The sequence below is a fragment of the Euprymna scolopes genome, chromosome 23 (assembly GCF_053919585.1).
Source record: "Euprymna scolopes isolate OS-2025 chromosome 23, ASM5391958v1, whole genome shotgun sequence".
In the NCBI taxonomy this organism is placed as follows: Eukaryota; Metazoa; Mollusca; class Cephalopoda; order Sepiida; family Sepiolidae; genus Euprymna; species Euprymna scolopes.
In genome coordinates this window covers 98032738-98060032 of record NC_136504.1, presented here as the reverse complement: position 1 = coordinate 98060032, position 27295 = coordinate 98032738, and the positions used below count along the sequence as shown (strand labels likewise).

Genomic DNA, 27295 nt, shown 5'->3' with positions numbered 1-27295 from the left:
TACCTTATTTTTTTTAGCGTAATAAAAGCAATGTTGCAGGCAGAAGTGTTCACATTAAGCTATGCAGCTGTTTTATATTTTGTAACATTAAAAAATAGAACCATGAGAAGGGAGTGACTATCAGCAATTGTTTTATACCTTTGTCTGCCTCAAAAAAAAAACACAAGACAATTCTATTATCAACAGATATCCCTTGCAATATGGAGTCAATAATGAAAAATGGGTTTTCATGCTATATTTATCCAGTATTGCTCAGGATGCAGCAAAGTAATTTTAGTCTTTTAGCTTTGTTTGCATAGTTTCAAATTCAAGGCAGATAACTCTCTTATATTCTCCAATTTAAAACGAGTTATCCATCCTGATGCCTTTATTTTTAGTGATTATTTTAGACTGTTTCATTTTAGCAGTTGTCTAGGTCAAACTAAATAAATTTTAAAAATAAACTGTACTTAAGTATGTTACTATATTGCCAATAACACGATATAAGAATAAAAAAGAAAAATTGGCTAGCTAAAAGTAACGTTTGATTTGTTAGGATGAAAATGCTAATCACGTCTGACAGAAAATGAAAATAACTAGGCACTTGTCGAGATAGATGACAGATCAATTTTTTTTTTAAATACGTATTTTTAAGCAAAAGCAATATTACTTAATTGTCATGTCAAAAATAGTAATATATAAATAAATTACGGAAAATCATTGAATAGAAATTTATTGATAGTTAAAAATAATTTTTACAAAAAATTGGTAGAAATTACATTTTTGTAGATGAGTACGCCATGAAAGTTGTGCAAAAGGGAACATAACTGTTATTTAATTAAACTACCTTTACTTTTTTTTTAAATAATAGTTTTGATGAAAATTTACGAAAACAGAACTGAAATTACTGTTTCTGCTGTCAGCATGTTATTCACACGCATGTACATGTCGTTTTTTTGTTCATTACTGTTGTCCCTGTTTAAATACTATTTTAGACACCAGAACTGGAAAATATTCACAAACATGTACATATGTTGCTTTTGTGCATTTAATTAAATTACTTTTTTTTTTATTTCAAAATTCTGATATAAACTTACAAAAACAGAACCAGAATTACTGTTTCAGTTGTTTAAAATGGCCACCATACTTTATTTATTTATTTATTTTTTTTTTTACAAAAAACACAATAGCAGTTATCTTAATGAATTTTCATCATTTTTAGATATATTACTATTTTCAACATGACAATTAAGTAATATTGTTTTTGCTTAAAAGGACATATTTAAAAAAAAAAAAATCGATCTGTCACCTCCCTCTCAACAAGCACTCAGAACATTTAGTTGAGTCGGAGAGAAAGCCAAGTGAGAGTTCAGCATTTACTGCCATACATGTTGATACTCTTGACACAGTCATGAGACGTAACAGTGACTAATGACATAAACCAACAATCAGAGTGTGCCAAGTTCGAATCCAGTTCGTTCCATAGAAACACAGTCACTTAGAGAGGTCGGCAACCATCACCTTGGTTGTTCCCGTAGGTACCCAATATTTTTCTAGGAAGAATTCTAGTGCTTGTTCAGAATTTACCCTGATATTAAAAAACGAAAATAAAGAAAAATCCGTATGATGTACATGCTGTGACTAAAAGATATTATACACCAAAAATCATGTAAATTGATAAAGTAATTTTATTTTAAAGAAGAAAATCATTGATGGATAAACTATGAGTCACAATCTCAAAAAACAATTTGAAAGAAAAAAAAGAGCGATAACTCCTAATAATTAAAAAATTGTGAGATTTTAGAAAGCCATTCTTAACATGAGTGGGGGGGACATTGGAAAAATTCAAATTTGCTTAAAAATGATTTTATTTATAAAGATAAAAATACTTGATCAATTTACATGATTTTTTGGTGTACAATAGTTTTTTTTTCTGTCACGAGTATGTACATCATACAGATTTTTCATTAGTTTTGTTTTCCTGTAGGGATAGCGAGGAATTTTGGACAAATACCAGAGTTATAATCAGCTACCATACTTCCTAACTTCTGGCGCAGCACTACTGAAAGCAGTGACAAGACAAATCAATTCACTTTTATTTAGTATTGTGATGCAATTTTTTTTTTAATAAAAGAAAAAGACATTGAAAAATATACAATAAAAATTAACAAAATCATACAGATAAAACTAACACAATTAGTCTTTATCAAATAGTTCATTGCTTAAAAAGATTTTAAAAAACGTTTTCAATAAGTTTTTAAAACCGAAAACACTTTTCAATGATTATAAAAATAAAAAACAAAGATCGAAAAAACGTAATTAAAAAAAAAAAAAAAGAGTACATTCATGGGTGAGATATAGGCGAGAGAGAAAAAAGTGAAGCAATCGCATTGCCTTGCCACCACTTTCAGTAGAGCTATGCTGGAAGTTAGGAAGTACATTAGCTGACTATAACCAACGCCAGAATTCTAACTAGAAAGATATTGTGAAAATGAAGGCCAACAGTGATGATCAAAAACAATGACAACAGAATGGTTATACAATTTATTCTAGATGGAGAGAAACTAAGATAAAAATTATTTTAGTTTACAAAAATATGAAGGGACGAGAAATAATACAAAAAAAAAGATGACGTATCCTGTTTGAACAGAGACTTATACAGAAGGTTGTGGTTGCCATTAAATAGATCAAGCCATATTGTTTTGCAGATTTGTGAATAAAAGACACCCGTGTTTACCTTTTTGCATGTGATGATTCCTTTATTGTTGGTTCCTGGCGTAAGAAGCTGTTTGGCTATTGATTGACGCTGTGTGAGGTTGTCTGCATACAATCGCCTTTTTACTCCATTCTGATCAACCACTGAGTGCGCCCTGAAAAAAAAAAAAATAAATAAATTAAAAAAAATGAAATCAAAAGAAGTAATTGAGAAAAATGGAATCAGTTGATGTGAGGGTTGGTTAGTTGTTTTTGTTTTACGGCATATCAACCCTTTTGGGCTATTTAATGCCAAATCTAGTGATTTTGAAGAACAATTTTTTAATAGAGTATATTTGTTTTTTTAAGTCCGTTTCTATTTAACCCATAGTTGGGACCCTAACAGGTACTACCACTCCGGATCAGAGTGGACCTGGGAGCAATGGCAATTAAAGGGTGGCTCCACACTCCCCAAAGCCCACAAGCTGGGGCCTCTCCATCGGATATAGTTTAACGTCATATCCAGGACCTGATGTGAGGGAGTCAGGCTAATCTTAATGAAGCTAATCAAAGTCACTAAATCGGTCATATAAATTCTAATTACTAAAGATCACCCCACACTCCAAAATCTCACTTATCTTCATAATTTTAATTGTCTATATAAGTGTGTATGTGTGAAAATATTTAAACTCTTAAACTACTGATCACATAACACTGAAACTAACAGGAACTAGTAATAATACACAACAAGGATGGTTTATAACAAGTAAAATCTTTGTTTGGATGCACAGAGATATATCGGCAAGTTTAAATGCAAAATGTTCATTTTAACTTCCCGACATATTTTTATTTCTTTTTGCGCATGCCTAAATTTAATTAATTTCTTCAAGTTGTTTAATATTAAATCTTTCTTACCTATCTCTGGATAGCTACATTGGTAGGGAACATGGCTGCGGTGCTAAATGTTTTGGTTTCAATTCTATCTGATGACACCCAAGTCATTTTCTTTTTTTTATCACTACTATATATACGGTACAATATAATATTAAATAGAGAATTGGTTTTATAATAATGAATTTAAATTTAAATATATTTAAGCATATTTTATGGCTCGGCAAGCATTTGGGATTTTAAAAAACACAGTTTAAGTAAAAACATTAATACGTACTTACGTGACACGTCATGTCGAAATTAGGAGGAGACGATAGATTTAAGCTCAGATGACTACTTGCCAGGAAAATAATGATAGAGCAGAGATAGACTAGCAACATCTCTTCTGTGAGATGAAGGTTACAATGGGGACAAAAAGGACATCCCCTACTAGGTTTTAAATCCTGTTAAGGTAAGGAATGTGCTCTGAGCAGCTCCTCTACCAGATTTTGCAACAGTACTCCATTTTAGGATGTATTTGTCTCTTATACAGATTAAGGATTGGGTTGGGAGTGAGATACTTTTGTTAAGTTTGCACACAAGGCAAAAAAAGTTTCATTTTAAAACTAAACTCTGTATTAAGTGCAATGACTAGCAAAGATTTTCTTTTAATAAACTTTACTCCTGATCTGAAATGGAACACATACATAAAATCTGTTGCCAAGGTTGCTGGAAAAATTGTGGGATCCTTCTATCGATCCAGTAGATATCTCACTACTGATGCAATTCTTTACCTATATAAGAGCCAGGTACATCCAAGGATGGAGTACTGTTGCCACATCTGGGCAGGAGCTGCTAGAAAGTCTTATCCTACCTTGATGGAGTTCAAAATAGACTTTTTAGCTTACTGAGGGATGCCCTTTTCTCTTCCCTGCAACCTCTTTCTCACAGAAGAGACGTTGCGAGCCTCTCTGCTTTATCATTATTTTCATGGCAAGTGCTCGTCTGAGTTCCAATCTATGCCCCCCGCCCCTCGTCAAACTTTCATGAGAAATACTCATCTAGCTGAAAATACTATCACTAATTTCCCCCACTCTTTATCTGTGCCTAAACCTAAGCGTAGATTCCATGAACAAAGTTTCTTTCTTAGTACTGCACACTTGTGGAACTCTCTTCCGTTTGCCTGCTTTCCAACTGACTATAATATGGTTGTCTTCAAGTCCAATGTAAACAAGTTTTTGATAAGCGGTTCCCCTTAAGTAATCCAATTTACCAAATTTCCACTACTAAGAATTACTATCACATTGTCCCATTAACCACTGTAAGCTTATTAACCCTTAGAATAAATAGATGCGTGTATTTTTTAAAAATTTGTTGTTGATAGCGATAACCTTTACATTTGTCAAAAAAAAAAAAAAAAGAAGCTCCTCCCCCATTTTTCAAAATTACAAAAATAGATTCATATTATTTAAATTTTCGTTATAACCAGCAGGGTTACCAGATATTGTCTGGAGCAAAAGTGTAACATAACTTCTATGCTCCCTCTTCTTCACTCATTCTTTTCACTGGGCATGCATACACATTTAACTTGAAACAAAATAAGGGAAATAACTCCGAAAAAGAAAAAAAAAAACAGAGTTACTTCCCTTCCCATAATATTAAAAGATGTACGTACGTCTTAATAACATTCCTCAGTCGGTGGAAGAGAAAGCCTTCATAACTGAGACAATTTTAATTTTTGTTCCTATCCAGAGAACCCCTTTTTGGAAAGCTGGATTTTCCCCAGATTAAAAACTGATTTTGTGTCTAACTCTGCCCTCGTGAGAAGGCAAGTAAATAGGAACATTAAATGACACATGTTCATTTGAACCCCAATTATTGAATTTTTTTTTTTAAATAGATATACATTCAGGGTTAGACCGATTAAAATTATACCCACTTTGTGGATGTATGTTGTGTATTTTTCAAGCTTTAACAGAACATACAAACAATTGCCCTTATATAATAGACTAGCAAGGATATCCAACTTACTTGGATGGGGGCAAAATGTGATACATTTCTATCAAAATTTCTATCTCTGTATCTCGCTCTTTCTCTTTTATCCCTCCCGAAACCACCACCAGCTCATTCCTCTCACGCTGGATATATACATATGTTAGAAATAAATACAGAATGAAATGATAAAGCTGTCACCTTCAGCCTCATTCACCGCCTTGATACGGATCCGTAACTGGGAGCATCCCTTTTTGACAAACGTCAGCTGGAACTCAGCGAATATGTGGTGGATGGTGATGACCAGACTGGCTTAGATATTAGATGAGAAGTCATGCTGGTGATGTTCTCAATGTATGACCAAATGCAGTACTCCAGGGAGGAGGGAGCGCAGTGAGAGAAGGGTACAAAGTCTTAACACTTCTTCTGAAGCCAAGCCTGGTGGGTCTCTTTGGACTTGTGGGTCGGCGCCGTCCTGCTGCCATACCTAGGGTCTGCCAGTGGCCACCTGATTGCACCAGAAGGTCACCACACTCTTCAGAACATTCGGGTACACTTTGGTGTTGACTGTCAAGCCGACTTTGAAAATGTGAGGTGGCATGATGTGGCCCTCACTTGAAACCACATCAAAACCATAACTTTAGTCGGAAACTTTGTTTTCATCACCCTGGGCATGTCCCTGTTATTTGTGACAATCCATCGATGCATTTTGATGGTGCTGGCAATGGTCCTGGTTGGCAATGTGCTCGGTAAAGAGCATGAGTTGTACAGCAATGCAACTCCGATCTGGCTCAAACATTGTGTCACTTTCAGACATGATAGAAGACCCCTATCTCTCTTGGGAGTTATACATAACTGGCCAACTAGTAGATGGTTTGCAAAAAAAAACAAACAAACCGTTTTTCATCAATCAGAAATGGAACCATGTCGTCTTTTGTAGGGCGACAATTTTATCGTTTCACCCCGTAAATAGAAATGTCTTTTATACAACCAATCCAAAAGATTTTCCCAAATCTCAATACTCCTTATGTCAAACCTGAAAATTGATAGAGTTATTGTGTACGGAAATGTAAACAGACACACAGACATTTTCACTATTATAGATTTATAGATATCCCACCAACACAATTTTTTTTTACTAAATATAAAGAATATGATTTTCAAGGCCTTTTTAAAACATTTTTCATTTTTTCAAGGTCCTTTCAAGAAATAAGGCCTTTTCAAGCCTGTTCGAACCTTGAAAAAAAATTAAAAAAAAAAAACACATAAAAAATGCATTGATTGCACATATGTGCATAGGCATAATAATCTCAGACTATTTATCAATTTTTATCTTGGAAAGCTCTTGAGGAAATCCAGGGTTTTGCTGAACTTTGATTGCGAAACCTTGATCTCGATAACAAGAAGTAGGTCAGGAATGTGGATAGATGTGTTTGGAATGTGACTATGATTGTTATGATAAAGTCAAGTATGAGATGAAAGTTGAAATGTTTTATTGTTTATATTTTGAGATAGGCTGCTTTGAGGAAGGTGTTAAAAACACAATTTTTCATGTCATCGATCGAGAGAGAATAGGAAAAAAAACATAAGAAACTTGAGATCCAAGTAAGCAAATGCTTTGCTTTTTGCTCCTTCTAGTGGAAACTGCATCTGTAACGTAAAAGCATATTGAGAAACTTTTCAACACAGCATTGTTTTACTAACTCAACGTTTGAGGGAACAGAGAATATTAACTGAACACTCGATAACAGATATCACTATATAATCTAACTAGCATGGATGCCCGGCGTTGCCCAGGTGTATAGAGGTGTATGATGAGCAAAAAAAAAGGTCAATTTTGTTAAAATTTGACCCCTATTATGACCCCTTAAAATTTATTGTTTTGGGCTCAAATCAAGTCCTTATGTTACATCCATGTCCAAGGAACCTCTATCTAAAATTTCAAGTGTTTAGACCCTAAATTGTCGGAGGCGTTTCTCAAAGGTCAAATCGTTGAACTTTGACCCCTTAACAGCCAAATTTCTGGCCGAAAACAGATCACATAGATTTTCCCAAATCGCAGTATCCCGTATATCAAATTTCGAGTCTTTAGACTAAAAATTGACAGAGTTATTGCGTAGGGAAATGTACACACACAGACACGTTCACTTTAATAGATATATAGATATACAATCACCAACATTGAAACAAAACCTGCCTTTGCATTAGAATTTACCGTGATAAGATGGGCAGATACTGCGCACAAATATCCTTCTAAAATGGGCCTTTACTCAGACCAGATTTGTGATCATGTCAGAGTTTTTTTTTTTATTACTTGGGAGCTAGCACTTATAAAGGCCTGAAGGCCACTTGAGGATAAGGGCTAATGAAAGTAAGATGATAGTGTAGTAATCGTTAATGGTGTAAACTAGGTAGAATTTAATTAGTTGTGAGGGCAGTTCAACGAGAACTTGTTTACATTGGATTTGAAGGCTACCATGTTGTAGTCAACCGGGAAACAGAACAGTTTTCCACATATGTGCGGTTCCAGAAAGTCAAGACAAAAATCCACTTTTCTTTCTTTTATTTTTAAATTTTATTTTGTTCTAGCTGGAAATCGGGGCATCCTGTCAGATGCTGAACATTCACCAGATATCTCATACATTCCAAAAAAGAGATATTTTTAAGGTTCTAATCATCCTTTTAAGTGCAATTGTTTGTATCTCTCTTGCACTTGGCTCACCGAGTATATTTGCCAGCTTTTTAAATTCTTTTTTTATGAGTCCAGTCGCTGGAATGATGGAGATCTTCCCAAGATTACAATCTTTTTCCATTTGGTATTTTGTTATCTTTTCCCTCTCAGCTCTGTTTAATCCAGCATCAGGGGGAACACTAACTTCTACTAAGGTTGTTTCTCTCTCTTTGTCCTATGTCAGGCTTAATAACTATTTTTTCTAAGTATGCAGCTGCAGGAATTGCATAATTATAGGTTGGTTGGTTGTTTTGTTTTACGGCATATCAACCCTTTTCAGGTTATTTAATGCCGAATCTGGTGATTTTGAAGAACGATTTTTTAATATAGTATATTTGTTTTTTAAGTCGTATTCTATTTAACCCATAGTTGGGACCCTAACAGGTGCTACCACTCCGGGGTCAGAGTTGACCTGGGAGCAATGGCAATTAAAGGGTGGCTCCACACTCCCTAAGGCCTGCAAGCTGGGGCCCTCACCATCGGATATAGTTTAAGGTCATATCCAGGACCGCATAATTATAGGAACATTTTAATCTAACATGCATTTAAACAAACCCGCACACACATCCATGCATACACATTTTAAACAATGCATCAGTTGTCGCAAATCAAGTCTACGCCTCGACAGGGCGTTTGTCTTCTTTCTCAAGATAAGAATGAAACTTGTATAAACAAACTCTTACACACCCAATGAACTTCCAACATATGCTTCAACGAACTCTCGTACACATTCACGCACGCCTACACACAACGAACGTTTATCTACATGCATGCTAGTTTATAAACACGCAAACATTCTGTAACGTTCGTAACGTTTCTGTGTGAATAAATATTCCTTGTACATATGTAAATATATGATCCTGTTTCAGCGTGCTTCATTTCAATGTCTTAAATGTACTTGTAACTCGTGCCCTTATTGTTAACTGTTTTTACATTATGCTGTACGATCTGCAAACAACGACCTCCAGCTATCTAACTTATCGAACATGCAGTCTATTCCAATAACTGGTGAATACAAAGAGGGGATCCAGCTATACAACCGGTATATAAACTACACAACGGTCCCCCACATAATCATAATGGACGTGGTATGACTTATTTCTGTTCTTTCTGATACAAGTTCGCATGTTGTAGGTTTGAGAAAATGTATAGACATTTTTTTTTTTTTTTTTACAAGGTTACGAGATTTGATAAAGTGTCTTACTTAAGGGGGCGGTTCATCAGGAATCTGTCTATGTTAGACTTGAAGACATCCAGGTTGTAGTCAGGTGGGAAACAGGCAGACGGAACAGAGTTCCACAGGCGTGCACTACTAAGAAAGAAGCTTTGTTCATGGAATCTACGTTTTGGTTTTGGCACAGATAAAGAGTGGGGAAAAGTTTTGACAATGGTTTCAGCTAGATGGGTGTTTTTTTGTGAAAGATCGGCGAGGGGGGGGGACCAGGGATTGGAGCTCAGACAAGCACTTGCCATGGAAGTGATGATAAAACAAAGACAGGCTCGCAACGTCTCTCCTGTGGGAGAGAGGTTGCAGGAAGAGAAACGGGCATCCCCCACTAAGCCACAAAGCCTATTTTGTACTCTGCCAAGGCAGGATAGAGTTATTTAGCAGCTCCTGCCCAGATGTGACAACAGTAGTCCATCGATATTCCATGGAGATATGATCCAGTGCAAATATTTTCATATTCCATCATGTCGCATTACATTAGCTGTCCTCTACAACTGGATATTAGGTAGCTCACACTCTCTACTTTTGCGTGGAAGAAAATCTATCATTGTGGACCACACTGTGTTCAGGATTAAGACACAAGAAAAAGAGTGGTAATCGAAAACTTACCCGGGGTAGATATCTGGTCCGTTTATGACCATCTGTCGAAGTTCATGAACATTCCAGGGTGTCACAGGCTGTGGATAAGTAAGGGTCATAGCAAAAACTTTTGGTACTCCAATCTCTGAAATACTAATGTTAGGGTCAGGAGTGATGACCGATCTGGCGGCATAGTTGACTCGTTTGCCCATCATATGTTTACGAAACAACCCGTTTTTTCTCTCTAACACCTATAAAAAAAAGAGAAAACAAAAAAAGGCCGTTAAAATCTTTTTTATTATTATAACAGACAGGATGTAAAATCATCTAACTCCTATACTCATTCATGGACGATTTGATGTTTTAACCTTCACAACAAAATCTTTTTTTGGTGAGAACTGTCGTTAGGGGAAAAAAAATAAGACAATGAGGAAGAGAAAAGTAGAAAAAGAAAGATAAAGAAAAAGAAATAAGTAAAATTCAGTCAAATAACAACAAAAATTTAAATCGTTTTTGTAAAAAAAAAAAAGATACTATTTGAATACTTATTTTTACAAAAGAAATTATTTAAAACAAAAATTTATATGCAACTTTTCCAGATTCTTTTTCTTATTTAAAATAATTAAAAAAAAAAATGTAGAGAACTACATGGAAAGCTTTAGTCAAACAGAAATTCACTTTTTTCTGGATTCAAAAAAAAAAAAAAAAAAAAAAAAAAAAGAAAAGGCTTAGCGCTCACTTCCTTAAATAGAAAATTGCTTCATCTTTAACTACAACTTCAGCAATTCTGAGCATGAAAAAATATTCTGGAAGTTAATGAGAAGCTGTACTGTTTTCTGACTTCATTCACTTTCACAGTTACAGTACAACACAAACAACACTAGTTGGCATAACCCGTGTGTGTGTGTGTTGTGTGAGATATTGCCAGACGTATAGAAAAGATCCCTAAATGCTGTTCATGATTAGCTGTTTGTCTGTGTCCCCCCCCCACACACACACAACAGATTACCATCTCAATCTAATCTGCTTTCACCCGACTGACTACAACCTTTCTCAGGGAACCTCCAAGCTATCAACCGTTGTCAACTGCCCCAAACTAACTGACTCCTAAATTTATTGATGCATAATTATAAATCCTATGTTCAGTCTTTGGTCTAAGAGCAACTGATGAGTGAAAAATTAATTGCCTTCTCAGTCACATCCAGCTTTCCAACCTTTGTGTATCTTTTCTAACCATTTTCTTGGCACTTTAAAAAAAAAGAACAAAAAAAAAAAAAAAATGAAAAAAAAAAAAAGAAAAAACTTCTGACAACTTTTTCCTTTTTTATGAAGGATATTCTAACACTTTCAGGGGAGTGGGGTAGTGTGTGTGTGATGGGAGAGGAGTGATGACTGTCGTTCACAGTAGCACAGATATGTTAGACACATACACATCAAAAAGGTGCCCAGAGTTATTGTAATTGTCTTTTTGTTAGTCAACTCTGACTTCTGCATAGATCTCACAAAGATTATGCACCAGGGTTTGTTTGTATGATGGGCATAGAAATGCCGGAGAATAGTGTGTGTGTGTTCGTGTGCTCTCACTGGACAGCCCCTGGCATATGAGCATGCACTTGCCCAGGACAACAATTGTCATTCGTCAGCGGCTTCATAGATCACTCTCAGTCAGTGTCGATGTTATCGTTTGAGTTTTTATTGGCACTACTGGTAGAACCCAGATGGACGTTATTTTTCAAATTTGCATTCTGCTGTTGGGTGTGTGCCGGCAATTGTTTTAAGTCACAAGTTCTCCTGTGCTTTCTTTTCTTCCCTGATATATTCTGGTCTGCATGAAGTCCACCCTGTTGGTCATAGCTATTTGTTAACGTGTAGGGGTTGCTGGTATTTACTTCAAACACCAAGAACACAAGGCTCAGTTGTTACATGCGAAATCGAAGGTTGGTCGAGCACACACAAAGAAATGGTACAGAATTTAGCATATGTCGTTGCAGCTGTTGCAGTTGAGGAGGTGGAAGAGCAAGTCACACGAGTGCTTGCGTCATCGTGTACTCCAATGGTATCACCAAAATAAAACTTTGCCATCCATGTATACTTTGGTCATATCTTAGTTTTCATCCATTGTTTCTCTGATTATACTAACTTTCCTAAGTTTAAATGTACTGTGAACAGACAACTCGCTGCTCAACTCCCCACAGTATTTTATTAGACATGATCTCAAACAGTAGACTCTTGCATCCAAATGGCAATGTGCTTTGTTTGGGATGAAAAGGAATAAAACAAAAATACCTGAAGTTTTGGAATTTATACTAATTTTAACACGATGCACAAATACATAATCTTTTCACCTAAAATGTGTTCGTTTGAAACATCACAATTCTACATAAGAATCTCCTCATCTTGCAATGCCACATTATGAGAGGCGTATACAATCGATTACACACACTGCAACTGGCATCCTTTCTTGTAGCCATCATCGTCTCATTAATTCATACAGACACCCAAGACTTTTCTTTTCAACGGAGGATTAATTAGTTTCAAGACAGATGGGAAAATATGGAGCTCAGAGTCAGATTCATATTTAGAAATGAATTACTGTGTTAGAGAGATGGAGATACGGAGATGGTTTGAGCTGCTATACTATACCAGTTGACATTGTTCACCCACCCTACCCCCATTCAGGTTTTTGGGAACAAGCAAATTTTTCCTGGTTGCTTTGCTTCAGTGTCTGGTGGAAAGAAACCAGAAATCACAATTTTGTAAATCATGTCTTATTCTTAACTCCACAGAGGTCATTCTTTTGAACCTCAATCCATCAATCATTCTCTGCACCTGTATTAAAGCTTTTCTTATGTAACATACAACCAATTTAACCCTATGTATATACATATTTCAGATTGGGTTATAAAAATATTTTGTTATAATAAAATTCATTTTCATAAGTCTCCGCCATCCCAGAAAAAGAAAAAAAGAAAAGAAAACCTCCCTTAAAAGTAACATTTCTTACAAAAAAAAAGTAACGTATACATATATATTTTACACATAACATTTTATAAAAAAAACAAACCGAGCATGTGGGGTCTCTCTCCATGAGTGAACAATTTACTGTCACCATGACTAATGTTTGTGCAAAATGTAAAAAAAAGCAGTGGTTATTGAGAAAAGTGCAAACAAACAAATAGTGAATTACTAGGTCAATCCCTCCTTTGTTGAAGGACCAAAAAACATTTATTCATGAAACTTATCGTAGGCTGATTTTTTTTTTTTTTAAATTGCATTTCCATTTTCTTCATCAAATTTACTATACAATGTTTTTTCTTTTTTTCTAACGTTTTCAAATTTGATCAATGCTCAGCCGAAATATACTGGTGTAACATCCACAAAAAAGTGTAATTCTCTGCTTTTAGATTAGGATATATCTGTAATGTTGTGTGACCCTTTGGCTGTGATGATAGGGTAGTATGTGTTAACTGTGGCAGGCAGGGCCAAAGGTCAAAGCATTATTATTATTATTATTATTATTATTATTAATTGATTCGAGCGACAGTGGGGGGTCGCTGGATCAATTATTATGATTAGAAAAATAAACAATTAGATTGGGAAAAAGTGATTGACAGGAAATAATAATAATATTGCTAGAAAGTAATGTGAAAATAGAAAATAGATATAAACAATTTTTGGTTTGCATAAACAAATAACTAGACTGAGGTTACATCAGCTGTTGGTCTGAGACACGTAATGAGATGTAGATTTGGGGAGATTCTAGTCAGTCGTTAGCTGGACATCAGAGAGAACGGACGACTCAAAGGGGGGTGGTCAGTCTCTCCATGACGCAGAGAGTGGTGTTTCATCAGACAACCAAGATGTAAAGACGTTGTGATCTTTGAAGATGTCAGCCGAAATCATGAAAATAAACGTTTGTAAATAATTCAGGTATGTGTTGTGTTATTTACATCTGTTAAAAAGAATTGTTTGTCTTTGACTTTTTCGATACGTCCACGTCAATCGTTTCCTGTTAGAACTGTTGCATAAATGTTAAAAGATACACACTAGACGTTCAACTAAATGATACGACGTATATACATACACGCAATTACACGTACATGAATATACAGATAAAATATAAAACCCAACTATTCAACATGTACGTTGTTATGGAACATATTCATATACACACACAATATAATATATCCATTATTGTTTCTATGCTATTCGGATCCACTATGCTACTTTATAAAGGCATGGAATAAAAACATCTGGACATGTAATACTAAACGTAATCATTTTTTTAAGATGTCAGGACGAATTTGCAAATAAAAGACGAAAAAACTTGTAGAGTGTTGAGATTATTTACTTATGAGTAGAGCAAGTTTTTCTATTTTATACAATAAAGAATTATTTTAAGAAATGGCATGGAATGAATTACCTGTTTCAGTCCACAAAATACTATTTTGTTACGAGTGAATTTGGAGTTGTAAAGACAGTTGACGAAGTTCTGCATTTTTGTCCAAGCTTCCTGGACGTTTTGTTGAAGATTTTCCAACTTTTGGACTCGAGTTTGGGAGTTATCTCCAGCAGCATTTGTCATCAAATTGGAAATTTCCATCTGGAAAAGAAAATGAACAATAAATTTGCAAAGAAAAGTATGAATAAAGTTTCATAAATCAGCCTAATTAAACATATATATATATATATATATATATATATATATATATATATATATATAGAGAGAGAGAGAGAGAGAGAGAGAGAGAGAAAGTGATAGATGGAGAGGAAAAGGGAGGGAGATGGAGGGGAAAGGGAGAGGGAGAAAAGCAGAAGGGTAAGAAAGGAGGGGAAGGGAGAAAAAGGAGATAGTGGATGGGAGAGAAAGGAGATAGTGGATGGGAGAGAAAGGAGAGATGGGGAAAGGAGGAAAAGGAAAGTGAGAAAAAGAAGAGGGGGAAATAAAAAAGGGTGGATAAAAAAAGTGGATAAACTAGAGAGGGAGAAGAGAAAGGAGAGGCGGGAGAGAAAGGAGAGAGGGGGAAGAGAAAGGAGAGAGGGGGAGAGAAGAGAAAGGAGAGAGGGGGAGAGAAGAGAAAGGAGAGAGGGGGAAGAGAAAGGAGAGAGGGGGAAGAGAAAGGAGAGAGGGGGAAGAGAAAGGAGAGAGGGGGAAGAGAAAGGAGAGAGGGGGAAGAGAAAAGAGAGAGGGGGAAGAGAAAAGTGAAAGGGGGAAGAGAAAGGAGAGAGGGGGAAGAGAAAGTTAAGAGAGAGAGAGCAAGGCAAGCCAAGGAGAAAGAGAAGGAGAGAGAGAGAGTGAAAAGGGAGATTGAAAGAAAGAAAATCTGAGAGAAAAATCAACTTACCTGTGCTGATGAATTTTCAGCATTTTCATAATACGTCAAAATCTTGATTGTGTCCTTGAGAATGTTGATGCTATTCAACAGTCGGATGTAACTAGACGTCCGCGTACTTTCATATTTTATGCCACCACGAGCAAGAGGCTGATAAACAGAAAAAAAATTTCTTTTAAAGAGGAAGTCTTTAAAAAACATTTAAACAAATCAAGCCAATAAAAAAAAATGAAGAGAGTTTGAGAGACACAAAAAGATTCAATAAGATACAAGGAAATGCAGCAAAGTCCATCTTTATGAATTTATCTGGAAAAGTTTTACCAGTTAGTAAAACTAATACATGAATAAAAAAAAATTATATTAACGACTAGAAGCATATTTAGCAATATGCATGAAAAAATTGAAATTGATTAAAATATCTCAATAATGGCATAAATAAAATGAGTTTGATCTAAGAAAGAATTTAAAAAGATTTTTGGTGTTTGTTAAAATAGAGTCAACAGATTGAATTCTTCAAATAGAAGCAGAGCTACCCAGCGTTGGTCAGGATCGTATAAGACAATGAGAAAAATGAAGTTGATTTTGAACATAGCTGTTAATCTTAGGATAAAGGAATTTTTGATTTCTATGTATCATTTGTTATCTAAAGCAAAATAGTATTTTACCTACCCTAGGACGGGTATTCGACAACATGTATGAATGAATTTTACCTACCCTAGGACGGGTATTCGAAAACATGTATGAATGAATTTTACCTACCCTAGGACGGGTATTCGACAACATGTATGAATGAATTTTACCTACCCTAGGACAGGTATTACACAACAAGTACGAATGAATTGTACCTACCCTAGGACGAGTATTCGACAACATGTATGAATGAATTTTACCTACCCTAGGACGAGTATTACACAACAAGTACGAATGAATTGTACCTACCCTAGGACGAGTATTCGACAACATGTATGAATGAATTGTACCTTCCTCAGGACAGGAAATTTGCAGCACATATTTCAAGTAATTGTACCTTCTCTAGGACAGGTTATGTACAACACACATTACAAATAATTTACCTACCCTTGAACGGGTAATACAAATACATATTTATAAACAGTTTAACGCAATCCCAACAGGTATTGTATAACATATATGAACTAAGTTCTATTCCAACCAACGCTACCAAAATTTTATGAAAAATGAAGTTATTTTTATAAGTTGGATCAATTCTCAAACAAAATTATCGTTTCAACAACATAATTCATATTCTGTAAAAGTCAGTTTTTATTTCTTGGAAGATAATAAATTGACTTGTCGCTTTAGTGGTGTAAAACATTTGTTGATTCTTATTCAATCACAGGCAATGGTAAGTCGTCTGCTAGTGTGTGTGTGTGTGTATATATATATATATATATATATGCGTGCTTTGGTAAAAAATAAAGTGACATGTTGGTTCTTTAGTAGTATAGAATATTTGTTGATTCATATTAAACCAAGTCTTCTGCTAATATATATATATATATATATATATATATATATATATATATATATATATATATATAATCGTAATTTAATATTCTGGGTCACTAATAAAGTGACTTGTTGATTCTAATAAAATGCTGGGGAATGGCTAAACTTCTGCTCATATATATATATACATATATTTTTTTTTTTTTTTTGATTAATTTTCTTGGTTGTTTTCTCTTTTTTTTTGTCATTTTAGTGATGTTGAACATTTGTTGATTCTTCTTCGATCCCGGGCAACAGCAGGTTGTCTTCTACTGTGTGTTAAGCATGGTCTGGAGTTTGATTCCTAGAAACAGTTAAGCTATGCTGATGAGAGGTAGTTACTTTGAAACACGTGTGTATGTAGATTACTGTTTTAAAAAATAATAAAAATAAATAAATATATATATAGAAAAATAATCGTGATTTAATGTTCTTAGTCACTAACAATGTGACTTATCTCTTTAATGGTGTGCAACATTTGTAAATTCTTATTCAATACCAGGCAACGGCAGGTCTTCTGTATGTAAATATAATATATATATTATATTATATTACAAATATATATTTATAAAATTGATATTTAATGTTCTTCGCCACTAATAACAATTACTTTGTCTCTTTAGTAGTGTTGACACATTTGGTGATTCTTATTAAATACCGGGCAACAGCAAGTCTCTTGTAATATACATATATATAATTGTGATTTTATATTCTTGGTGAATAATAATTTTACTTGTTTTCTCTTTAGTGGAGTGGAACATTTCTTGATTCATATTTAATCCTGGACAACACCAGATCTTCTGTTAGTAGGCTTGCTGTTTGTAAACAAGCGATTAGAGCACTATGAAAGTGGTGGACGAATGTTTGTTTAAAAATAGATATTTATGGAGGTTATTTGCGAGGACCGCTCTCATAGGTCGAATTGCTGACTGTCAACGCGATGGTTCTAGGTTCAATCCTTGGCTTAGGAGAGGTGCTTGTTTAGTAACACTGGTGGTACGACAAAACAGTACTGTATGCCAATGACTACAAATATATATATCTATAATATAAAACTGAATGTGTGTGTGTGTGTGTCTGGTCACGAATAGGCTCCTATATGGTTGACTATTTTTAAAAAACTGATTACATATAATGATAGAAGATGTATCGAGACACAGAAATGGGTATGTTTGATCTGGCAGGACGGTGGTTCATTAAAATTGTGGGGTCTGCGTTCACGCCTGATCCACAAAGTATGGAATTAAAAAATTAAAAAAAAAACGTTTACAAGTGTTTTTGATATAGATGTACATAAGAATACTTTGATAAATATGTTTTAACTTAAATAGGAATGTTATAATAAAATTGTGGGGTCTGCATTCGCGCCTGGCCTCCATAGAATGGAAATAGGAACAAGCTTTAATAAAGACTTTTCATATCTATCTGCGTAAGTATACTTTGATAATTATGTTTCAGTTTGAAGAAATATGGTATAATAAAATTATGGGGTGTTCGTTCGAACCTAACCTCCATAGAATGGAAATATGTCACAAAGTTTAACAAGGTTTTTTAAGATAGATCCACAGAATATTGTGATAAGTGTTTCAGTGTGAACAGGTATGGTATCATAAATTATGGGGTTTATCTATTTTATTTTTACTTTCATCATATTTTGCTTTGGTTTTGATACCTCCAAATTCAAAGCTATCTCTTTACAACCCTTCCTTTTCATAACCTATCATACTTTCATAAATCAGAGTCCATTTTCTGTAGGCTGTTTTTGAACCCAGTCAACGACGGGTACTTTTGCTAGTATGTATATATATATATATATATATATATATATATATATATATATATATATATATATATATAAATAGAGAATCATCAATGCTCTGATCCCCATTTGGCATCAATTGAAATGAATGGCTCTCGTCTTGGGGAGGCCCCATGCTTTGACAAGCTTCTGGGCTTGACCTTTTACTCCTGATCTGAAATGGAACACATACATAAAATCTGTTGCCAAGGTTGCTGGAAAAATTGTGGGATCCTTCTATCGATCCAGTAGATATCTCACTACTGATGCAATTCTTTACCTATATAAGAGCCAGGTACATCCAAGGATGGAGTACTGTTGCCACATCTGGGCAAGAGCTGCTAGAAAGGACATCCTGCCTTGATAGAGTTCAAAATAGACTTTGTAGCCTTGTGGGGAATGTCCTTTTCTCTTCTTTGCAACCTCTTTCTCACAGAAGAGATGTTGCGAGTTTGCTTTATTGTTATTTTTATGGCAAGTGCTCGGCTGAGCTCCATTCTATGGTCCCCCTTCGCCAAACTTTCACAAGAAACACCTGTCTAGCAGAAAACACTATCACTAACTTCCCCTACTCTTTATCTGTGCCTAAACCTAAACGTAGATTCCATGAGCAAAGCTTCTTTCTTAGAACTGCACGCCTATGGAATTGTCTTCCTTTTTCCTGATTTCCGGCTGACTACAATATGGTTGTGTTCAAGTCTAACGTAAACAAGTTTTTGATGAGCCATTCCATATAAGTTAACAAATTTACCGAATATCCATTACTAACGGTTACTATATTGTCCAATTTGTACTGTACACTCTTTAACCCTTATCCTCGAGTGGCCTCTGGGCCTTGATAATGTGGTGATGCCTATGTAAAAAAAAAACAAAAAAAAAAAAAACAGGTTTTTCTTTTTTAAGCGTATAAGTTGGATTTAAAAAAAAAAAATAAACGTTTTTTTCATGTGTAATTTTATGTTTATTCGCTAGATAAATGTAAGAGGAGGGATAGAAAAAGAGGAGGGGACAAGAAAGGAGAGAGGAGGGGGACGAGAAAGGAGAGAGGAGGGGGAAGAGAAAGGAGAGAGGAGGGGGAAGAGAAAGGAGAGAGGAGGGGGAAGAGAAAGGAGAGAGGAGGGGGAAGAGAAAGGAGAGAGGAGGGGGAAGAGAAAGGAGAGAGGAGGGGGAAGAGAAAGGAGAGAGGAGGGGGAAGAGAAAGGAGAGAGGAGGGGGAAGAGAAAGGAGAGAGGAGGGGGAAGAGAAAGGAGAGAGAGGGGGAAGAGAAAGGAGAGAGAGGGGGAAGAGAAAGGAGAGAGAGGGGGAAGAGAAAGGAGAGAGAGGGGGAAGAGAAAGGAGAGAGAGGGGGAAGAGAAAGGGGAGAGAGGAGGGAAAGAGAAAGGAGAGAGGGGGGAAGAGAAAGGAGAGGGGGGGGGGGAAGAGAAAGGAGGGGAAAAAAAATTCAACCATGGGCTCTATATGAAAGGCATTCCAAATATTATTCTTATCAAAGTTTATTCTTATTCAAGAATAAACTTTGATAAGAATAATATTTGGAATGCCTCTCATATAGTTTATTCTTGTAAAAGTAAACTTTATTCTTTAGAAAAAATATTCTTCTGTCACACAGAGATTTATCAAAAAAGTAAATTTTGTTTTAGAAGCAAAACATAGATCTCAGCTCAGTTGTTGGATTTAAAAAATAATAAACATTGTTTTTCATATGTAATTTTATGTTTATTCGCGAGATAAAAATATACAAATAAGTCTTTTTTCTATAGAAATTTGTTTTTATGACAGAATAAAATTTGGCACACTGGCATACTTTTTGTGCAAACCAAAATGGCAGATTGAAATCTGGCATCCTGGCATGCTGCTGCCAAAAACAAAAAAGAATTACAGATTATTTTACGTTAAATTTATTTTCGAAACTTATATTCCATTCTAAATAGTAAAATGATTGCTTTTTTTCCGTCAAGTTTTTTTAAGGGTTTTACAAGTAATCAGCTATGAAAGTAATATTTCATTTTGGAATAGGGATTTAGCTGAGAGTGTTATTTTACAAATTTGTCATTGTTATCAGAATAGTTAAAAAAAAAAAAAAATACCCTCCTCTCCTAATATTAAGAGTGGCTTTCTAAATAATAATGTTATTATTTCAGCACAGTCCGTATTCTTTATTCAGATGACATATTTAAACAAATATGTCAACAACAAAATGGCCACTCAAGTTTTAGAGAAATGACGTCATTTCTGGTAAAATGACTCTGCAGTTTTCAACCGATACTCAAATCCATTGTTTCCTTTTTAAAACACCAACTGTTTTGTGTACTTCTTTTTAATACATATTTTTGTTCATCATTTTTTTTCTACCTCATTCTTTCTCATGATTCTTGGATATTTCACTATTTTGACACTTAGGTACCATTTGTTTTTACTTGGAAATCAGTATTTCTTTCGGTGTAATAGTAAAGAAACACGTTGAACCAGTTTCTGCTCTAAGTAATAAAAAAACACCATTACAGAGAGATGACGGCAGTTCCAGTAGCAGGAGTCAGCATTTTTTCAAATCTATATGAAATACTTTGCATTCTGTTAAAATTATGTAAGAATTACATTAGAATTGACAGAAAATAGCTACCTCTCCTTGCTAAAAAAACAAAAACAAAAAATAATCCCAAAAACGGCAGGTTGACCCACGCAGAATTAATCTTTTTGGACAATTTTCACATAATTTTCATGCAAGAAATTGCTCTTTCCAATTTACGAAAATTCAGCTAGAACAATAACTATTGTATTATTTTAATTGGAATTCATTATTGAGATGAGTATTATTTATATTAATTTATTTATTGCGGACTATTATTATTATCTTTATTAGTTGTTGTTTCACGACGTTTCAGACCTAACCATGGAAGATCAGATAATAAACGTAGACTTATAAGATAAAAAAATCCAACCTTGATCGACCTTCGGGGCCCATGGTGCAGTTAATAGATAATAGCGGTTTCAATCCTACCCAAAGCCGGCCAGAGGCTTACTTGGCCAAAAACGTGATGAGACGACAACAACTATGGCTGGCAGTAATTGCTGAGAATGCAGTTAGGAGATTCAGAGTTCCTATCCGTCGTGGTTACCACCTGACAAAAGCCAGAGAAATAGTTGGCCGAAACGTCATGAAACAACAACTAATAAAAGATGAGAATAATAGTCCGCAATAAATAAATTAATAGCTATTGTGTTTTTAGTAAAAAAAAAAAAAAAAAAAAAAAGGCTGTCGCTATGTACAACAAATATTGCAGCGATGAACAAGCAATCTGAAATATTTGTTCTAAGTTATATGTGCCTACTTTTTAACGTCTATAATGCAATTTTATCCAATTTTCCATAAAAATTACTTTTAACTATAAATAGATTTCTACTCAATGAATTTTCATAATATACTATTTTCATGGTGGTCCAGTACCGATGATAAAAGTTTTAGTGAAAAATACAAACATACATACATTTACACACTAACAGACAAGTGAGAATTATATAATAGATGTTGTTTTAAGCAAAGACACTATTACTACGTACTTATAATGCCAAAAATAGTAATATTATGAAAATTCATTGAGTAGAAATCTATAGTTAAAAGTAATTTTTATGGAAAATTGGATAAAATTGCATTATAGACGTTAAAAAGTAAGCACATATAACTTAGAACAAATATTTCAGATTGCTTGTTCATCGCTGCAATATTTGTTGTACATAGCGACAGCCTTTTTTTTTTTTTTTTTTTTTTTACTAAAAACACAATAGCTATTAATTTATTTATTGCGGACTATTATTTTCATCTTTATTAGTTGTTGTTTCGCGACATTTCGACCAACTATTCCTCTGGCCTTTGTCAGGTGGTAACCGCGGCAGATAGGAACTTCGAATCTCCTAACTATATTTCTCAGCAATTACTGCCATCCATAGTTGTTGTCGTCTCATCACGTTTTTAGCCAAGTAAGCCTCTGGCCGGCTTTGGGTAGGATTGAAACCATTATCTTCAGACAATTCACATCTGGAACCGTAGAGATTCAACATTTCTATTAACTGCACCATGGGCCCCGAAGGTCGATCAAGGTTGGATTTTTTTATCTTATAAGTCTACGTTTATTATCTGATCTTCCATGGTTAGGTCTGAAACGTCGTGAAACAACAACTAATAAAGATGAGAATAATAGTCCGCAATAAATAAATTAATATAAATAATACTCATCTCAATAATGAATTCCAATTAAAATAATATAATAGTTATTGTTCTAGCTGAATTTCCGTAATATTTAATATATTGCTATTTTCGACATGACAAGTAAGTACAAAATATTATTTTTATTTAAAATTAGTGGCTGTTCTGCAACGGCACACACAATGCCGAGTCAAACACAAAATCGAGTACACTCAACAGCGTCTTACCATCAATGCTTACCCTGTGAACTTAGAGTATGGGAAATTCCCATATGCATAAAGCAAAATCACTGAAAAAAACAAAAATACCCTAACTAAGAGTAAGGATACTGAGTAAATGATGGGTAAAATTATTACGAACTTGCCAGGATTCGAACCTGGAATCTTTTGATCCGTAATCAGATGCGTTATCCATTGCACCACAAGTCCTGTCCGCATGCCGAAAGATGTTACCACGACTGTATACAGACAGTGTTAAATTTTGTTGACATGGACAGATAACTTTTTTAACAAATCCACAAAAACGATTCAAAAACCCTTTTTTGGGCTTTTTGTGTGATTCGGCGTTGTTCGTTACGAACCATATATAGATAAGGACAATCTAGGGACTCACACTTTTCAGGGGAAAAAAAGAATTTTTCAATTCAGTGCATCCTTTCGAAAGTTGTATTGGTATATATATATATATATATATTTTATTTATGTGTGTGTGTGTGTGTATATATATATATATATATATATATATATATATATACACACACATAACTAAAAAATACACATTTAGAATTTTATTAATAGTATAGATGACATATTTAAAAAAAATCGATTTGTCGAATATCTTACGAAGCATCAAATTTTTCGAATCTGATCCAAAATAAGGAAGTTATGACTATTTTTTATGCCTCGCACGTTTGAATATTTTTCCCTTCTTTAAGACCATATCAGTAATACTATTCTCTAATAATAACAAAATTAATTGCTGACATAAAAAGTAATCTACATTTATTACAGAAAAGAAAGACTTTTCCCTTTTTTTGTGAAAAATATTCAAAGCAGGAAGAATTATTAAATTTGTAAATTTTAAAAGTGCTTCTATATAATAATAACAAAAAATATTTAACTTCAGGTAAAAACAAATAGTGTCTACGTAATTGCTAGGTCTCAAATAGTCACATATCCCAAAATTATGAAAAATGATAAGGCAGAAAGTTAATAGAAAAAAATATATTTGTAAAATCAAGCGATTTGGTTTCAAAATCTACCAATTTGAATTGGAGAGCGAACAGTGGGGATAATTAAGTTTTCCATTGCTCGGAAATATTATGTCAATTTCAGAAAATTAATTTCGAAAAGTTCTGAAAACAGTTAAAAAAGAAGTCATTTTTTAAAAAAATTAACAAATTATGTATGTAATGCTTATTTTTGTTTTCTGAATAAATTGTTTGTTATAAATTCTTTCGACCGAGTTACTTCCCTTCTTGCTTATATAAGTACTTGTGGTGGAACGATTCCAATATTTTGCCCAATCCGATACAATTACTGATTCCGTTCTAAATCACCAATTCCGATCCTTTGAAGTAATTAAACATATATAGTTATAGATTTTATTGTCATTTTCAGATTAACTTAAACATCCATGTAACATATGCATATATTTTTGCAAATGCAAAATATGTTTTTTTTTTTGGGGGGGGGAATGATCTCCAGATTTAAGTTGTACTGGTAGTTTAAAATTAATAAATATTTCCCATTTTATCATTAGCACCATTTAAAGATAATTTTGTTTGAACAAGAAAACAAAGAATTGTAAAGGAATCGTTTCTTAGAATTGGAAAATAACACAAATTTTTCAGATTCCAATACTGATTCAGATACCTTAAAAAAATTATGATTTTTTTCCAATTCAGCCTAATCATACAAACACCAATAAGCACTATTATAGAATGTGTTCTTTAAAATTGTCTGATTTCCTGTCCTAACTCGTTCCACTTGTTGCAGCATCCATAAAATACTAAGGAAAAAAAAAGGGGGGGGGAAGAAGGCAACTTACAGGTCTGAAGCAACTCGGCGTAACAGGTAAAACATCAAGGAAAAACACATCTGTCGGATATATCGTGTCTATATTAAGACACCCATAAATATTTTGAAGAAGATGGCCGTCGTTTTCCCAAATTTTCCGCAGGTGCTGTTTGGCCTCCACTGGAGTGATGCAGGATTTCCGGTAGCAGATATTGGTAACTGGAATTTCTTTAGATTTGACATGAGGAACTTTTTTTGAACTTTCTTCTTCATCACTAGCAAAATGTACAGTTAAAAAAAAAATTAACGAATAACACACAAAAAAACACAAAAAAGAAATGAAACGGGTGAAATTTGATAACTTTAACGTTAACATTGAACTAATGTTAAAATTAAGTGTACATTTTTATTTCAACTAATGTATAAAATTATCTTGTAAGATGTTGGACATAAACATAAAAAAAAAAAGAAGAAAAATTTCAACTAATGTCTTAAACTATCTTGTAAGATTTTGAGAGGTTTTAAATGTTGGATGTAAAGCAATATTTTTTAAGCAAGCAATAAAATTTGATTCTGGCTAGCTGATTTTTATTTGTTACTAGCGGGGTGTACCCGGCGATGCCCGGGTGTTTTGAGGTGTGTGTGAGGTTTAAAATAAAAAAAAAAAAGTTTTGGTAGGTGTGTATGAGGATCGAACCCGAATCCTTGAAGCAAAGTTGGAAATGAAAGTGTGAAAAAAAAAAACGTGCGCCGTTAACCACTGGGCCATGGCGACATACAACGGACAAACGTTTGAATTTATTAAAAACAGTTGGCCGCAATAAAAGTTAACTCTGCTGCTTCTATTTGACCTAATTAATGAGGTCAAATAAAAGTCACGCAGTTAACTTTTGCTGCTAGGCAGCGTTTGGGTTTGTTTACCCAACTTTGAATGTTGGGGAGGGGGAAACCAGTTTCACGTTGTCCAGATTGAATAGCAATTGTCTGATATAAAAGGAGTTTGGCCACACACTGATCAAAGCTGATTGCTTCTGGACGTTTCCCTGCGCGATGCCAAGAACACGCCCGTTTGAATTTAGTTTCACTTTGTTTATACTAAAAAGCAGGACAAACAGGGGACAGAGCGAAATAGCGCGAATCTAATAAAAGTCGACGTAAATAAATGTAGAGGCGACCCGGGTTCCCAAATCGTAGATATTATTATCTAGGGGCTACATAAACAGTTCTAAGTGATCGTAACTTCCCTAGGAGCGTGTGTGAAAGAAGCCTTTGCGAGATGTACACGAAATGGTCACACACATTTTGCCTTTTATATATATAGATTACTTTACCATGTTATTGACATAAGATATTCTTTTTGGTATTGTAAATATTGAACCTAAATAGAATTTAATCTAACAGATCAAACTTTGATTCTGATTAGCCAAGTTTTATTAGTTATTGTCGTACCATGTTATTAGCATAACATATACAAGGTTCGTACAGATTTTCAATGTCCATTTTCAAGGCTTTCTCCAGACAAAATTCAAGCTTTTAAAACAAAATTTGTAATCTTTTACAATCCACAGCGATTCAAAAAAGTGGTAAAAAAATCAAATATACAGTAAATAAATATTATCAGAGCGAATAATAAAAGTTACTTTGCAAGCTTCAGTGTGGGTAATATGAAGAATACAACCGTGAATTACTTAAGACTTCTACCTGGTCATGGCTGCTGGAATGAGTGCATGCTACAACCCATGGATTAAATAAATAGTTCCATTCGAAATTCGGTGCAAATTTCTGAGTTCGACAGAAAGATTCCTGAATTTGACAAGATACACCTGAAGAAAGTCGGCGGTTACATTGGCCGAAACATTCTGCGAATAAAACTCCAGATGAGAACAGTAGTCCAAATAATCCACATTATCAAATCTAATCTAAAAAATTTGCTACAGTTTGTTTTGAAAATTATGTAGTGCCACCTTAATTGGTTGGTTGTTTTTGCTTTATGGCATATCAACCCTTTTCAGGTTATTTAATGCCCAATCCAGTGATTTGGAAGAAAAATTTAATATATATATTTTTTTCAAGTCAGTTTCTGTTTAACCCATAGTTGGGATCCTAAGAGGTACTACCACTCCAGGTCAGAATGGACCTGGGAGCAATGACAATTAAAGGGTGGCTCCACACTCCCCAAAGCCCGCAAGCCATCGGATGTAGTTTAAGGTCATATTCAGGACCAATCTCACCTTAGCAATCGGTAACATGGAAGTATTTGTCAAAAATGACCAAATAGTAAGCATCAACAAGGAGTATTGGTTAGAGGCAAAAAGTAGTATCTGCTCTGATGCTTTACTTGTTATGACATTTTTACATAATCACTT

At 34.3% G+C, this 27295-nt stretch overlaps 1 protein-coding gene and 1 non-coding gene across 2 annotated transcripts in view; both read right to left on the bottom strand.

Annotated features, from left to right (window-relative positions):
- LOC145246052 (DNA-directed RNA polymerase I subunit RPA1-like) overlaps positions 1–27295 on the bottom strand; it is a 152185-nt gene that overhangs the window by 111584 nt on the left and 13306 nt on the right. The window contains exons 6-10 of the mRNA XM_080107895.1: positions 24961–25204; positions 15419–15556; positions 14497–14676; positions 10104–10324; positions 2717–2849 (exon numbers count right to left, since the gene is read on the bottom strand). Coding sequence (XP_079964021.1) covers positions 2717–2849; positions 10104–10324; positions 14497–14676; positions 15419–15556; positions 24961–25204 — 916 coding nt within the window. The remainder of the gene's footprint in view (positions 1–2716; positions 2850–10103; positions 10325–14496; positions 14677–15418; positions 15557–24960; positions 25205–27295) is intronic.
- Positions 23267–23339, bottom strand: Trnar-acg (transfer RNA arginine (anticodon ACG)). The gene has a single exon. It is a non-coding gene; the product is annotated as a tRNA-Arg (tRNA).